Here is a 15,993-nt window from a genome sequence, read left to right on the forward strand (position 1 = left end):
CTCAGTTACCATCAATAAGAATAACTGAGCAACCTACACTGCTAACAAAGAGTAAGATTAATCGTCCGGGTTATAAATCTTCCAAGTCTTTTCGCTAAAAACGGGCAGTAAAATTTCGTACTCGTTCTCGTCCTCGTCCTAGAATCTAAAGGTCCCTATTCTTATGATTTTAACTTCAAATTGAGACAACACTCCCGGAATTGTTTTCCGCTAGTTCAGTGTTATCACTATTACTAATCATTACTGTTTCATTCTCGTTTTTTGCAGCGAAAATCCGTAGCGAGCCTACTATGTACGGAATATGGCAACAGACAAATCCCCTCTGTGTTGGAGAAAACGTCGTAATCCACTGTAGTGTCTTGACCCAGGATCCTGATACAAAATACCGCTGGTTTTACAGCAATTCGAGTAAACTGGACGAGAAAGAACTTGGCGTCCTAATAGATCCGAGCCGGTATGAACAACCACCTTATACCGCGGAAGAAATGGAGATGAATGAGGTGAATTTTAAGTTGAAGTTGAAAAACTTGACCATACATGATTCGGGGATCTATGGATGTCAGGCCGAAAATTCTGTTGGGAGTGCATCACGAATGATTAACCTTACTGTCAGCTATTGTCCACCAACACCAGGTGCGTCTTGGTCTTATAAATTAAAGTGTCGGCATCCTTTCAGAAATCTATGCTTTTTTGCTCCTATTATGACTTATGATGAACAGAAAAAAATAGGGTTTTTTTCAAGGAAAATTTTACCCAAGAACATTTTTTTTCTGAAAACGAAATGGTTTTCCCAGTAATGACCATTAGAGCGCGGTTTTCAAATGACTACCGAAAGTAATAAACGCGATTGCGATTGCCACGCTCAGTGACTGGCATGGAGTCTCGCACCAGTTTATCAACCAATGAGAGGGAAAACCAATCGCGACTTGCACGCGCGATTTTTACCGCGCTTTGAACGTTACATGGAATGGCGCTGTTTGCACCTCATGATGCGTGGCTCTTTTAAGGTTACGGTATACCTTCACGGGTGTCCCTTGCGAAATATTTTTTTGAACGCACTTTGTTAGTCGCAACAGCCATAGACTATACATCTTTTGAAAGGTTATGAAATGCACTTTCCGGGAAATATATTTTCTTTTTCACTTTTTCTAATCGAAAGAAGAGCGGGGCCCGAGAACTTTGAGCGACCGATGCCTCTCTGATCGAATTTATCGGGTATCGAATTTTAATGCAAGGGCAGCCTTCTGTGTAATGTCATTCACAAGGCGTTTATCGTCAAAGCCGTTTGAGGCTTTTTTGATATTCCGATTGGTTGCTTTGAAAATTTTGTGTCAAATATGCCTATCAAAAATTTACCGATAAAGGTTTCGTCGAAGGCCATTGCGGGAGTTCAATTTTAAAAAACGGAAACCCCTCACACGGTATCTTAGGTTGGTATCTTGGGAGTCCTCAGGCGAAATTTCAAGACAATCCGTTAAATTTTCATACCCTATCAATTCGCTTAAAGAGGATGATACACTTGCGTGAAGAGGAGCTACTAGGTTTTTTTCGCTTCCAAAGTTTTACAAACTTTTCGCGTATTCTGATTCACCACATGTCAACACGCAAACACCGCAGATAACAACATCCAATGGGAGCACAAGTGATAAGTGATGTCTTGCAGAGTCCCTTGGACGAGCCGCAAAAGTGTTATTTTATTTCTTCTTTTCCTTTTTTTTTACGGCGACGCTTCTTTTTAGGTTTTACCCATGGACTCTTTTCTAGTTTATTCTTTCCCTTGAAAAAGTTATTCTCAGGGAGTACACCGACGCCCATGCGTGAAAAAATTGACAATGTTTATGACAAACAACGCGACTTGAAATTCAAAAGCACGGTTAATTTCCCGCGGAAAACGTGAGCAAATTCCTTCTCGTTGACAGTTTCTAATTGGCTTTGTCCATCTTCCACCTTTTCCAAAGATCCATCGAAAATACGTTTTCGTTATATTAATAACTCGCATTTTGTTTAACATTTTGGAGTATTTTTTAAATGAAAATATAGTAGTATTGATTACTATGAGATAGGGAAAAAAATCGCAAAAATTTCGCCCTTAAAAGTCTACCGTAACCTTTAATCTGCCTCGGTGCTCAGTTAGCGTACAACATCATAAAGATGGCTGTTGCTCAATAAATGTAAACCAGGAGCCCATTAGTAGGAGCGAACACGGCATTTTTACAGACCGATCTATTTTTAGACTACCTTTTCCGTAGAAAACATAGGCAGTTCCGGTTCGGTAACGCAAAGACGCCAAATAAGTTCTTTTGATTGGTCATCGGGCTCCTACTGGAGTCTCATTCGCGGGAATTTCATCCAAAAATAAATCGGTCTGTTAAAACGCCGTGACATGAATATATGGCTGTTATTCGCTCCTAGTCCTGGGCTCCTGTATATACCTAGTTTATTGATGATATTATACGTTTGCTTAGGTACTTAAAGAAATTTCAAATCATTTCAGACCCGTCCCCAAAAACATCCAGTCAGAGCAGTACACTTCCTCTCCCGTCTGGTGGATCCACGCTAACCGGAACTAAATTCAGCGACCTTGAGATTCGCCTCCTTGCGGCCGCCGGTGGATTGATGTTGCTGGTTGTCTGTGTCTGCATCGCGTGGTGCTGTGTGCGCATTAGAAAACAAAAAAGGTCGCTAGAACTTCCTGATGCTAAATACGAGGTGCCTGTCGAACGGGTTACCATAGAGCCTCGTAGCTTTGTTAGAACGTCGTCCGTTTCCTCCACTGGGTCAGCGGCTGCATTTCTGCGACAAAGAAGCTTTCGCAATCGTTTGGAGTCGAGGCTAACACAGGTAAGGATTTTGCGCATGCTCGACTTTTTCTCGTGTCGTTTGTGACACCGCGGGTCGTGTCTTTTGAATTGTAACTTTTAACTTCTCCAAACCAGAGTGGTATCAAACAGTCTGATTGTTAACTTGTTTGCAATGTGGACCTTAAATTTCTTCTCTCTTCTTGTTAGAGCAGTTTTCAAATGACTGTCGGAAGTAATTACGCGATTGCAATTGCTACGCTGAGTGATTGATTTAAAAATCTCGCGCCAGTCGCCAGTTTATCAACCATGCAATGAAAACCAATCGCGACTTGCACGCGCGATTTTTCCCGCGCTTTGAGCGCAAGTTACATGGAATTCACCTTTATCACTCGGCGGCCATTTTGGAGTCCGTGGGGAATAAAGGCTCTGTTTTTGCACGTCTAGCCTCACACTGAATGAGAGTGAATGAAATCTTTTGTTTGGACATTGAGTTATATGGGTCTATTGCTACGAATTTGGATTGGTTCATTGCGCTGTTGGCACCTGCTGTGATTAGTCGAAGTAATTACTATGGTACTTGTTTTACGATACTCAAACCGCTCTATACGCTCCACAAAATTATTCGATTGCTGATAGAACGAACGAAGTAAATTTTTTTACTTTGCAGTACGTCCCAGTTATGTTAGTATAGCAACCACGTTCCTACCACTTAGATTGAAAAAATCAAAACAAGAATGATGAGAGAGAGTAGCTTTAATTTTTCCAAGAAAAACGACATGCAAATTTACAACAGGAAGGTTATTTAGGTTTTTGCTAACAAGCTGATGGTAAATGTTCCCTTGGAGTCTAGCCCTGGGACACATCACTGAGGTAGAAGCTTGCCCTCTCACCTTTGCATCAAGGTACAAGCAATTGCAAAAAGATCAACAATATCATGACACTTTTACTGTGCCCTTGAGCCGTGAGCAAAGAAGATTTTACCACTCCATTCTGCTCGCCAGAAGTCCTCCAGTCCAATGTCGCTGTACGTTTCTTGCAGGAAAATTATATCAAATTTGTTAAGATGTAACCAGCGAAATAGCTTTCTTCTTTTGGTAGTTTTGTTGAGGCCTCTTACGTTCAGAGAAACTGCTTTTAGGGTCGTGTTACGCAATTTGCCAATGAGTTTTGTAGTTCTTCATATTGTTTGCGAAGGGTTCGGTTTTCTGCAAGGAGTTCGTCGGTGTTTTCCTGAATTTTATTTAGCGCGGCCCAGATACCGGGCAAGTCAATCGCACGGTCGGTCATCTCTTCGTCCACAATTTTCACTTACTTAGCCAGAGGTGTTATGGGCGAACTCTCGCTGCTGCTTCTTTCTTCGCGTCTACGTCTCGAAGCAGTTGGTGTTTTGCTCTCCTCGTCGCCTTTCTTGGGCGTATTTTAAAAGCGAAGAGTTCAGAGTGACGGACTACTCACAAACACGTCCGACCATGTTGATACTCTCCCCAGCGCATTCCAAAGAGGCATTTAAAGAACAGCGACTTATTTTGGTAATATACAACAAATTGCGGGAAATAATCATACATACGCTAAAAAATGACTAATGATGCATTCCGCATAGTTAAAAGCAGAAGAGAACTAGTACTTTTATTGGGAGAGGGGGAGGGGGGGGAGGGAAGCGGAAAGAATTTCTCTCTACACTCACAAAAGCCGTAATTAGATTTTATTTGTGAATTATTGTGTTTTCAGGTTTCGGAGATAGAAGTGCCGTACGAAGAAGCTTGGGAAATCGACAGAAGCCATCTCGTGTTGTCAGATGTCCTTGGCGAAGGAGCGTTTGGTCGAGTAATCAAAGCAAAAGCTGTTGGTCTGAACGACTCTCCCTATTCGATCATTGTTGCTGTAAAAATGCTTAAAGGTCAGTGATGCATGAGGGTTTTGTAGAACTAAAGTTTCCTTAATGTTTTCACATTTCGATTTTTCTCTGCATTTAATTCCATAACACTAACTGTCGTTTCCCTTTTACTTCGACTTGCACGACGTAGCATGCACTTTTAAACTTCTCTTAAGGACGGTGCCTACTATTGTTATTGCGCATACGTTCTGCGCATCTCCAGATACTCGGATTTCCTATCGGTAGTGCTTACTAATGCTGGGATATTTTTGCGCGGTTTAAATTTATGCGGAGAAAGCAGCACTTAGCAAGGGCTCTTGGTATCCAAAAAGGAAATTGAGGGTTTGCATTTTTCAGAGATAATTAAGCCTTAATTTGGAAAGGAACGCCATACATAAAGCTTTTTGCTAATATTGTTGATTAATTATCTTTGAAAAATGCTTGGTTACCCCAATTTTCTTTTGGATTTTAATAAACACTTGTTGAGATCTGCTTTTCCCGCATATTCATAAAACCGCGCAAGAATACTTTTGAATTAGTAGACACCGTCCTTAAGCCGGCAAAAGGAGAGAATCAGGATAAACAACAGTAGATTTCGTCTCAGCAGTACTGGTATCCGCTAAACTTGCACTGTGCCCGGTTGTTCGAAAGCCGATTAACTTAATCCAGGATTAGTGTAGACTTTTCTTTCATATTTTCAACTTTTTGGTAAAAGTTTCTTTTGCTTATTTTGTTTTCCAAAATTGACTTCTTCTAATGTAAAGTTTTGCCGAATATCAGCTTCCAACAACATTTGGGAGTAGAGAAATAATTTCCTTGGTTCATTTCTAATCTGGGATTAGCGTTAATCGGCTTTTGGACAACCGGGTGGTAATTAGCTCTTTCAAATACAGTGTAGCTATTTACTGGATAGTTTTAGGGACTTAAAGATCTACGTCAGTGACGGCTATGAAAAGTCACCTCAAAAAATAACTTTCAAAGTGCTCTGGCGTAAGTCTTTAGCGATTATTCCGTCTCTAGAGAGCACGTTGTGGTCAATTCCTCAAATTTGGCGATTTCACGTTGTTGTTATAATGCAAAGTACCGCAAAAATATTTGCTGAGATGCGTGCCGTGCGTGAAGCGCAATGATTTTCCTCATTTAACCAATTATATTAGGGAGCTTAAGCAACGAGAAGGGCGACGGCAACGAGAACATCATATCAAAATATAAATTTGCGTTATTTTAATCGCTTCGTGACTATTTCAACCTTTTTAATATGACAAGGGTGTGGTAGTTCCTCAAAGATGACACCAGTCGGAACGGCACTCCATTTTAGGAGAGAAAATGAAAATTCATCCTCAAGTGCTGACGTCCTTCATAAAACTTTAAATTTCGCTATTTCACGTCGTTGTTTTGCAGATGACGGCCAAGAAATGGACAAAAGTAAAAAACGCACGTGCAGAGCGTGCAAAGCTGTTTTTGCCCACTGAATATATAAATTTGTGACGTTCTTGTTGTTGTCGTTGGCGTTGCTATCTGTGTCGTCGTGTTTTAAACTCCCACATTTTCCAGACCACGGCGCTGTCCACCCCTTAAACAACTTGAACCAGTAACATTTGACTTGTAATCCACAGAGGATGCATCGGATCAAGAATTGATGGATTTGGTGTCAGAAATGAAAGTGATGAAAACAATAGGAAAACACAAAAACATCGTCAATTTACTGGGCGTTTGCACTCTGGACGGTAGGCGTATTTTGTTTTACACTTTCTAGGGAATCCCGGTAAAGCAAACGTGATGGATGAAGACCCTACATAAGATTTGGCTGCTTTGTCTTTTAACGAAGCCTATAAGTTTGTGATAATGATAATGAAATAATACATACTTTATTTGCCCTTACACTTTACGAATTACATTTTTTTTTAGACCGGCATACATACACTGAAATAGACATTACTTTTCGCAATACTAAATGCTAGATTGATTTGGTCGTTTTATCTACTTATACGATATACTTATACATTATTACTCATACACGCTTTATCTACTTATACGATATACCTATACTTATACTATATTGCTTTGGTACATACGTATATGTGTTTTGACTAGTTGTATTTTATTTGCTCAAGTTATGGTATGTCTGTTCAGTTGTGTTAGCATTTCTTCTCTCTAACCACTTAATTAAGAATCTTTATATTTTTCCAACTATTAGGCAAAGTATTAGTTCGCTATTTTGCCCTTTTCTCCTTGTACTTGAATATTATTCGCTTCTCTTTTGTAAATTTGTTTCTTCTGTGGAGAATAATTTACATTACATTAGAGAGCCTGGAGACTAAATGGCTGGGGAGTTTTCGGGTCAGCCTGCACCAAGCCCTCCACCAATAATAAAACTCTGCGTGACTTTGTCGGAGACTGATGTTCTTGCATGACAGTGTTCACCTAAATAAGTGTTCACGATCGACGTTGCAGTTAAACGTTTCTTATCTCGATCTCTATGGGAATCTTTGTGTACACTTTTTGCCTCATTAACACAAGGCTATGATTTTTAATCAGTTATCCAAAAGTGCATTGGATCTCTGAAAATTGAAATGCCACATTTCCGAGCAATGATGCTTTGAGAATTCGAAATTTTACAAAGAATGTATTGGATCATTAGGGCTTATGCCACCCAATAGTTTTATCAGTTTTTGATGGCTCGTTATGAAAGCTACAAGGCTTCAAGTTGGAGATTTAACTAAGTTCAACAAGTTCTTTTGCCTTTTGAAGTCACTTAGTTAGCGTGATGCCTTATGTGAGGGAACTCGTATGTTAATGAAACAAATTTGTAAATAGGATGATGCCTTATGTGAGAAAACTCGTATGTTAATGAAACAAAATCCTAAACAATCAGGTCAGCAAAGATTCCCTTCTACGCACCGCTTTTGCATGCAATGTCGAAAGATTGATCACTTTTGCGTTATCAACGCAACCTTGAGTGGCCTTTTTCTTAACAATACTTGAGTAACAGTTACGAACTCAGCACAAAATGATCAGTTCCCAGTCGTGCTGGCTACCGCAGTTGACAGAGCACTGTCCCGGTATCGCAGAGGTCGTCTGTTCAAATAAAAAAAAATTGTTTCATTCCGACGATGTTGCCTCTTCTCATCTTATCCTCTCTTTTCAAGGCCCCTTGTTTGTTGTTGTTGAATACGCTGCCAATGGCAATCTTCGTCAATTCCTTCAAGACAGAAGACCGTTACTTGAGTACGAAGATGGTGCCCAGTCCCCTGGGCACCTCACTTTGCAGGACCTTTTGTCGTTTTGTTACCAAGTCGCTAAGGGTATGGAATTCTTGTCCTCCCGAAAGGTAAGCATCGCTTTGTTCTTTCAAATTAATCACAATTCACAGTGCTTAGGAGTCATGCTCTTAAGAAAAAGCTTTGGTTCTGCAATTTTCTCTTTACCAGTGCATCCATCGAGATCTGGCAGCTCGAAATATTCTGGTGAACGAAGATAGAGTTTTAAAGATTGCCGATTTTGGATTGGCGAGAAACGTCCATGAAGATGATTATTACAGGAAAACAACTGACGTAAGATTTATATAGTGTTATTTTTTCTGGTTGTCTTTTTCAGTACATTAAAAACAAAAAAAAAACCCACTTTTCATTGTTGCTTAAAGGCACGCGCGCAAGCTATCGATTGAGCGTTTCCTCCGGTAGCAGTTCGAGTTGGGGAGAGATGAGAATCTGCTCAGGCTCGAAAACCTTCTAATTGAGAATTCGTCAGCATTTGCAGGCAACTAGGAACCCTTAACACGTGATCCTATGGCGTCACATGTTATCGCCCGACTCTTCACATCAAACCGTTACGAGAATCTGTTTCGAAAATCGCGGTGACCTCCGACGAAACTGCTAGCTAGTATAGTTGCACGGGTTAGGCTGGTTGAAATAACGAGTTGTGTTTGCCTTCTTCTTTCTTATCTTTTTTGTTAGGGAAGACTACCTGTGAAGTGGATGGCTCTGGAAGCGTTAATTGATCGAGTTTATACAACACAAAGTGATGTGTGAGTGTTGATCTCTTGTGGATAATAATCGAGTTTTCTTTCGTTGTGCGAGCATCTATAAGGCCGCAGTTCTTTCTTTAAAAGCCCTCTGGCGGAATTTCTCAATTTTTTTCTCAAATTCGAAACGATATTGGTTGAGAGTGGTTTCAAAACTGCCCTTGTTTTGAAGCCGTCCAGAGTTCGTTGTTAGGTAGCTCCAGACACGACGACTTGGTCAAGAGCGAGACTGGTGGAAAACAATTGGTTGAAGCAATGTGTCTGCATGTTCTGCACGTGCATCATACATTTTGATACTTTCAGTTGACGTCACGTAGCTGACGTCGTCTTCCTTGGTTAAGCTCCTTAATCTCGGTACTGACAGAATGAATCGCCATTTACCTTTTAGTTTCCTTTCATTTTTCGCTTTCACTCTAGTTTTAGACCAGTTGTCTTGGTGTTTGCTCTCCCATTGTGCCCTTTGCCTACCTCTGTGTTCCATAAGTCTATTCTTTTAAGTAGTGCCATAGATTTCTTTTTTTTTTCTTTTTCGGCTAGTCATAAGGGTTTGATGTTACATCAAGAGAATATCCCTTCATTGATAATAGAACTTCTTCATTCGCAATACTTGTTTACCGGACAGTGGTTGAAAAATTGCGAGGGGGAATTTGCATACTGATTACTCCTTGGAGTAAAAGAGTCTTGTCTCTCTCTTTTGGGACGTTGCTCGAAATCTGTACTTAACAGGCATGAAATGAGAAAAAAATTCTTCGATTTGTACCTTCTCTTGGTTTTTGGTAAAACGCAATTTTTGCGGTAGACGCGACGTCAAATCTCTCTAATAACGTGCCTACCATCTCTCAGTTAACCAATCAGGATATGCGAAAAGCATGTTTCACTGTGTGATATATAGGTGGGGTGCAGCCAATCTCTAGAGACACAGGTAACAATGATGTAATGTACATTGCTGGACCAACATCGCAGCGATGACGTCACGTGAAAACCACTGAAAACCAGTCATTTTAATTTGTAAATCTTCTCTTTCCGTAGATGGTCGTTTGGAGTATTAACCTGGGAAATTACAACTTTTGGTAGGAGTAAAACCTAATGTTTTTTCTCTAAAAACCTGTGTAAGGAAAACTCGACCTATGGTCAGCAGCGTTCCTTTTAGATCACGGATGACTTCACGATGCTGTATGCCTTTAATTTACTACACTTTGGTAACTGGCTTAAAAATATCGCGCCAAATTTTTGCTCTCCCGTGCGGTTTTCGCGCCCTAATCGCTGGTGCAGGTTTTGATTGGCTAGTTCTGTGATATGATTTTATTATAGTGCCGTGGTTTTCGTTCTACAAGATTCTGAATTACGGCTAAATGCTAGTAGTTAACAGTCTTTATTTAATTTGCTCTTTTTTTTTCTTTTGGTTTTGTGAGTGGTGTAAATAAAGGTAAAAAGAAATGTAAAGCTGTAGTCCAACAGGATAATTAACTACTTAGGGACGCTTTTTAGTATTAAAGTGTCCCTGTGATAAAAAAAAAATCACTTCCTTTTTTTCTTCAGATTTTGAAAGTGTGTTTGCTCAACACCTGACTGGCAAAATTTTTGAGGTTTGAATTTTATCCAAAGGGCGCTTTAGTTTTAGATTTCACTGTCCGCCATTACTCACGTTCAAAAATCAGAGGCTTGGATCCAGGGAAAAATGACGTCATTTACTCAGTACCTTAATAAATTTCAGCGTATGAATGCAGCAGTTTGTTATCTATGCAAAACGCGAGTTTCAAAGTCTGAAAGTCCATGTTTGATCTAGTGAGCCTTTGACGTCATTTTCTCCTCGATCTAGCTCTCTCAAGATCCTAAAGTTAGTAATGGCGGACCGTTGTTAAATCGGAAAATTCCAGTTAAAATACTTGAAACAGGTGTCCTTATTGAAATCATGGCTTAAAAAAGTTTGGTCGCTTAGTGTTTAGTCAACATAGTTTTTGAAATCCAAAGAAAAAGAACAATTGATTTTTGGTCACAGTGGCACTTTGACAATGTGGTCTTCTTAATGCATGATACACTAAAGAACAACTCACTTGGTTGTCGAACTTAGTGTACCACACAACATTAAGGACATGTGAAAAACGTTCAACCACAATCCCCCAGTTCTGAAAGTATGTGAGTTGTGTCGGTATCTGACTTTCCATTTGTATTAACTTTCAGGTGGCTCTCCTTATCCTGGTATTCCTGTGGAGAAGCTTTATTCACTACTCAAGTCTGGCTACCGAATGATTCGACCGATCAACTGTTCCAAGGAGCTGTAAGTTCAGAACAACATGGACAATCAAACAGCTTTTTGTCCGTCTTTTTTATTTTTTTTTATTTTCGCATTGTAAATAATGATAAATTACATTAGTACAGCCGAAGCCAGGGGCGTAAATTGCCTGATGGACCTTTATGGTGTACTTTTCGGCGCCTCCCTCGTGTGGCGCGTTTCGTTCGCGCGCGAGTTAAACTTGGAGACTACTCGTATTCAATTTCCTTTCCTAGAAATGGTTTATATTTTTAAACAATAACCTTTCTCGTCTTACGTCTTATCAGCTACCAGATTAATGCTAAACTGCTGGCAAGAATTTGCTGAAAATAGGCCGACGTTTCCAGATCTTGTGCGGGACGTTTGATAGAATGATTTCCATGCTATCAGACAAGGTAAGTATCTGCTTAAAAGATGTAAACTAGTTCGTAATTGTTTGCTGAAACTTTGTTAGTACTGTCTTATGGTAAAAGAAAGCGTCAGTGCCAGGGGTTCATGATTTGGAGTGAATAGCCAATACTCCAAGTTTTTAGTGATAGTTTCCTCAGACATGGAGGCTCATTTCTGGAAAATCCGTAAAACGTTACGGGTCCGAAAAGCCATTTGTGAAACTGCTATCCGCTTGTTTAGGCAAGCTGGTCTTTTAAGTACTGTTAATAAACGAGCAGGAGTGTTTCATCGGGTTTTAGACCCGATAAATAATTAAACACCAGGTCACCGGCAGCCTCGCAGCCCGGCATTCATAGGCTAAGTTACTGAGCAAACAACTGTAAAATGGATGCGAGGCTGCCAGTGAGGTCTGTATCAATACAAGGTCACTTGTTATTTGTATTGTAATTCCAATAGGCCTGTTTCGATGTATTAAAATTCAGCTTGAAAGAGAAGTTTAGAGGACCAAGAAAGAGGGAAGTGGATGATATTTTTCACATTCATTCCAACGTGTTTCAATTGTTTTTGTCCTCATACCTCACTATCAAGCTGACTATTTGATATTTGGAAAATGGCCTTTCAGTCTGCATAAACATTAGAAAAGCAAAGGTTTGTATCAAAACAGGGTCACTGGTAGTCTCGCTTCCATTCTCAGGCCCTGTTTATATGGCGAAAATTTTTGTCCCGGGTTGAATTCTGACTCGCCTACCCAAGCTACCCTGGGCGAGCCAGTTTTTCCAACATTTCCTTGCAAAACGCGGCGAACCGTTTACATGAGGAAAAAAAATGACCCGCCTATACCCGTTTTCGAAGATAGGCTCACTCTCCTAGCCGGGCCAACTGTTTTTCATGTAAACACTTTGGCCGGGTCAACTCGGTCAATGCAAGATAATGAGAGCATGCGCAAGCGCTGTGTACCCAGTATCCTCATGATCGAACTGAGACGGGCAGCTCTTGACTCGGGCAAAAGGGCAGTTCTTTTGTCATATAAAATCTCGCTAAAATTGACTCGGCTGGGAGGGTGACGACAATTTTCTTCGTATACAACGGGCCCTTAGGCCAGGTAAGTGCGAGGATCTTTTCTTTCTTTCATTTCGCTTTCTTTTTCCTTGAAATTTGTCAAAAGACCTTTTTTTTCAAAACAAAGGGATCGCAGTTTCTCAAATGGCTCTTTGGGCCCGAAGAGTTTTCGGGACGTTCGAGAGACGGGCAATGAAGGTCTTTAATATTGATAACTCACAAGTCAGAGAAATGTGTTAGTTGTCAGCTTCAAGTCATGAGTTCCAGCCAAGACATGAATCCTTAGTAGACTTAAAGTGGGTCTTACATTGCAATTGCTAAGTCGACTTACTATGGCCGTTGATACGTGAGAAAAAGCCGCGACTTACATAAGACGCGAACACCCGTTTAAATGGTACAAATCGAAGTTTACGGCTCACTCCATCTGCGGCTACGGCTCCTGCGCGTGCGTTTGTTTTACCCCCAAAACGAGCATCAAAATAAATTACGTCATCATTGGACCAGTTGGCCGGTGACTTAGCCGCGTACCATTTACACGAGCATTTCGCGTCTTTTGTAAGCTGCACTGGTATAAATGGGCCTGTTCGCGTCTTATTTTTTCTCGTATAAACGGCCCTATTATTATCTTGTGTGGTCTTACTTGTTGTTGTTCTGTTCTGTCGTTTCGTTGATTGCGTTTCATTGGCCCTGAAAAGACCCTATTGGGATTGGTCAATTAAGTAACTATGTGGTGTGTATGTTCTTAATTAGTATCTGGCTTAACTCTGATGAATAATTTCGTAAGTGTGGTCGTGGTGGTTCCTGGTATTAACTCCAGTCTGTCGACGAAAAACAATGCGCTCCACACTTCACTTACCATCACAAGAGTTTAAAATGAAAATGAATAGTTAATAGTAAAGAGTATCCTACATTACCACTAGATTTCTTTCAGATGATGTCACGACGTCGATGTCTGTAATTAGGGAGCTTTAGCAACGACAACGGCGACGGCAACGATAACGTCCCAAATTTGCGTATTTAGTGGGCAAAAACAATAGCTTTGCACGCTCTGCGTGTGCGTTTTTCACTTTTGTCCATTTCTTTGCCGTCGTCAGCAAAATTACAACGTGAAATAGCCAAATTTGAAGTTTTATGGAGAGCGTCAGTACTTGGAGATAAATTTTCATTTTCTCCCCTAAATTAAGCGTGACTCGTCGGTTTCATTCTTGAGGGAGTGCCACACACGATGTCACGTTAAAAAGCTTGGAATAGTCTTGGAATATTCGCGAAATAATTACAATAGCGCGAAATTCAGGGATTTCTAGGTTGCTTGAGACTTGACGTTCTTCGTTTCCGATTTCCCGACTTAGTTGCTATAGCTTCCCTTGTTTATATGATGCGATGGACCCGAAATCCAACCTAATCTTTCGAGAATTGAACTTTAGTTTGTTATGAAAAGAATTTTTGCTTTCCCTCGCGGTTGAAAACATGGCACGCTTTTTGTTGATGTCATTAAAACGCTTTCATTTTCATGGTACTTTGCCTCAAGCTCTTTCCAGGTTCGAGACCCGTGCCCCGTTTCCTTCGAAAGTTCCGATAACTATTCAGGGCCCGAAAGCCATTTGCGAAACTGGTAACCGCTTCTGTTCTTTTGGAAAGAACCGAAGAAAAATGACTGGTGACAGCTTTTGAACGACTTAAAGCCTAATCCATTCGTTCCTTGAGATACAACAGGGAATGGTGTACGCGATCCGAAAATGTGCTCCGTAAAGTTTCGGGACGTTTTTCGAGAAACGTGTGCCACCGAGGACAGCCACGGTTTGTTCGAAAGCCTGGGGCATTAACTTTAATTATCCAGGATTAGCGTAATACTTTGGTTTGCTTCCCTAGTTTTTAACTTTTGCGGTGGGAAGCTTCTTCTGGGATTTAGCGTTAATCGGCTTTCGAACACCCGGGCCCAGGTTTGGAATAATCTCCTATACCGGGTTCGCATAGTTGTCTCGTTTACCGAAAAAGAAGGGAAAGGACGCGATAAACTAAGGTAACTATCGTTCAAGACAATACGAATTGACTGTTACAAGTTGGTAAATTGCTGTTCTTCTTGCCTCTTGTTCTTTTTAGGAATACCTTGACCCCCCAGGGCCTCCGTTACTGCATGGTCCCCCCCCTCTTCTCGCGCGCCAGAACACCTTCTTCGTCCTTGAAGAAGACAACGTGTGTTTGGAAGGGCTCGGAACCAAGTCTGTGACCTAACGAAAAGTAAGGGATGGTGTGAAGTTTCTTCCGATCACGAATCGTGGAGCAAACAACCGAACGAAGACTTGGTGACGAAGTTGGTGACGGGGTAGTTTTCAGACATCAGACCGCGACACTGGCAATGGGGAGCCTGCTCGTTGTTTTTTAGCGGGAGCAGGACCCTCAGTGGTCCTCTAATACATCCTACTTGGGAAAGCAGTCAGTGAATACCAGTGCAATGGGAGCGGGTGGTTTCGTTATCATCCCAGGTTAGGGGGCAAACTATTCGAGTCGTAGGCCGTCGAGGACAGATGTTGAGGGAACTCCACAGTAGCCCCGTCGTATCTGCAAAACGTAACGCTAGTCAGGGGAGCGCATGACGCGTTCGAAATTGTTTGACGCTATTAGTGGAAGCCACACAAACCAGACTAAAGGATACTCAAACTTCTGGCGGAACTATCGAATCCGTGCGGTGTTAGTGCAATTAACGCATTGCGCAGAAAAGCCAGGCCCTCCCCGAAGACTCTTCACCAACAATACAGAGGTGTGATTCAGGTCGAAACACAACTTAGGAAATATGTCCAAGGGTTTTTTTGAAGTTGGCCCGTTTGAAAAGAATGCGTTTTGGTTTCTTTCATATTTTAAAATTCCAAGCTGCGGTTCTCTCTTGAGAGACCAGTTTTTCTCAATGTTAAACTCCCACGATCGTATTTTTCGTGTAAATGATCGTCCATTTTTGAGGAAAGATGATCTTAACGATACTCGCGTCTTGCTTTTCCGTTGTGTGGTTTCAACCAAAATTTTATCAGTAGAGGTTGTGCTTTAATGCATGCTGGGATATGCATGTGAATTTGTACTCGTAACACTTAAATCTCAAACTGGAGAAAGGTGCGCGATTTCCATTCTTTAGGCTACAACGGATAGGTACACACAGAGCAAAATCGTCCGTAGAGAGAATTTTGTAGACTTCCTCCTCTTCCTCCCACTGTCCTTCCCCCCTCTGACAACTTAACATTGCCATGCGAGAAAAAGTGGAGAGGGATAGTTTAGTCATGCCCTCCCCTCCCGGATAATATCAACGTGTAAGTCCCTAATCCCTGTGACAGGCGAAGCACAAATGGGGCCGTGTCCGACTGCGATCATGTGTGTACCTGAGGCCAATTAGTTCGTCTACTGCATCCAAATCCTTGACATTATGTGCGCGTTCTGTTCGCGCGAACAGTAAAAACATAATTAGAATCGAAGAGGCGCATGCGCAAGAAAAGGCCAATCGTAGTGTGCAGGATCAAACTGGGACAGAATTACTTTTTGTCACACCAGAGCCAGCTGCGAAAACAAAATTTATGAATTATTCATTCTT

At 41.2% G+C, this 15,993-nt stretch overlaps 1 protein-coding gene across 1 annotated transcript in view; it reads left to right on the top strand.

The window, feature by feature from the left end:
- Positions 1 to 15,993, top strand: part of LOC138040690 (fibroblast growth factor receptor 4-like) — a 32,929-nt gene that overhangs the window by 13,984 nt on the left and 2,952 nt on the right. Inside the window, exons 6-14 of the mRNA XM_068886369.1 lie at positions 268 to 633; positions 2,495 to 2,841; positions 4,530 to 4,698; positions 6,291 to 6,401; positions 7,824 to 8,005; positions 8,106 to 8,228; positions 8,631 to 8,701; positions 9,728 to 9,768; positions 10,880 to 10,976. Of these exons, the coding sequence (XP_068742470.1) occupies positions 268 to 633; positions 2,495 to 2,841; positions 4,530 to 4,698; positions 6,291 to 6,401; positions 7,824 to 8,005; positions 8,106 to 8,228; positions 8,631 to 8,701; positions 9,728 to 9,768; positions 10,880 to 10,976 (1,507 nt within the window). The remainder of the gene's footprint in view (positions 1 to 267; positions 634 to 2,494; positions 2,842 to 4,529; positions 4,699 to 6,290; positions 6,402 to 7,823; positions 8,006 to 8,105; positions 8,229 to 8,630; positions 8,702 to 9,727; positions 9,769 to 10,879; positions 10,977 to 15,993) is intronic.

Source organism: Montipora capricornis, chromosome 3 (assembly GCF_036669925.1).
Source record: "Montipora capricornis isolate CH-2021 chromosome 3, ASM3666992v2, whole genome shotgun sequence".
Taxonomy (NCBI): domain Eukaryota; kingdom Metazoa; phylum Cnidaria; class Anthozoa; order Scleractinia; family Acroporidae; genus Montipora; species Montipora capricornis.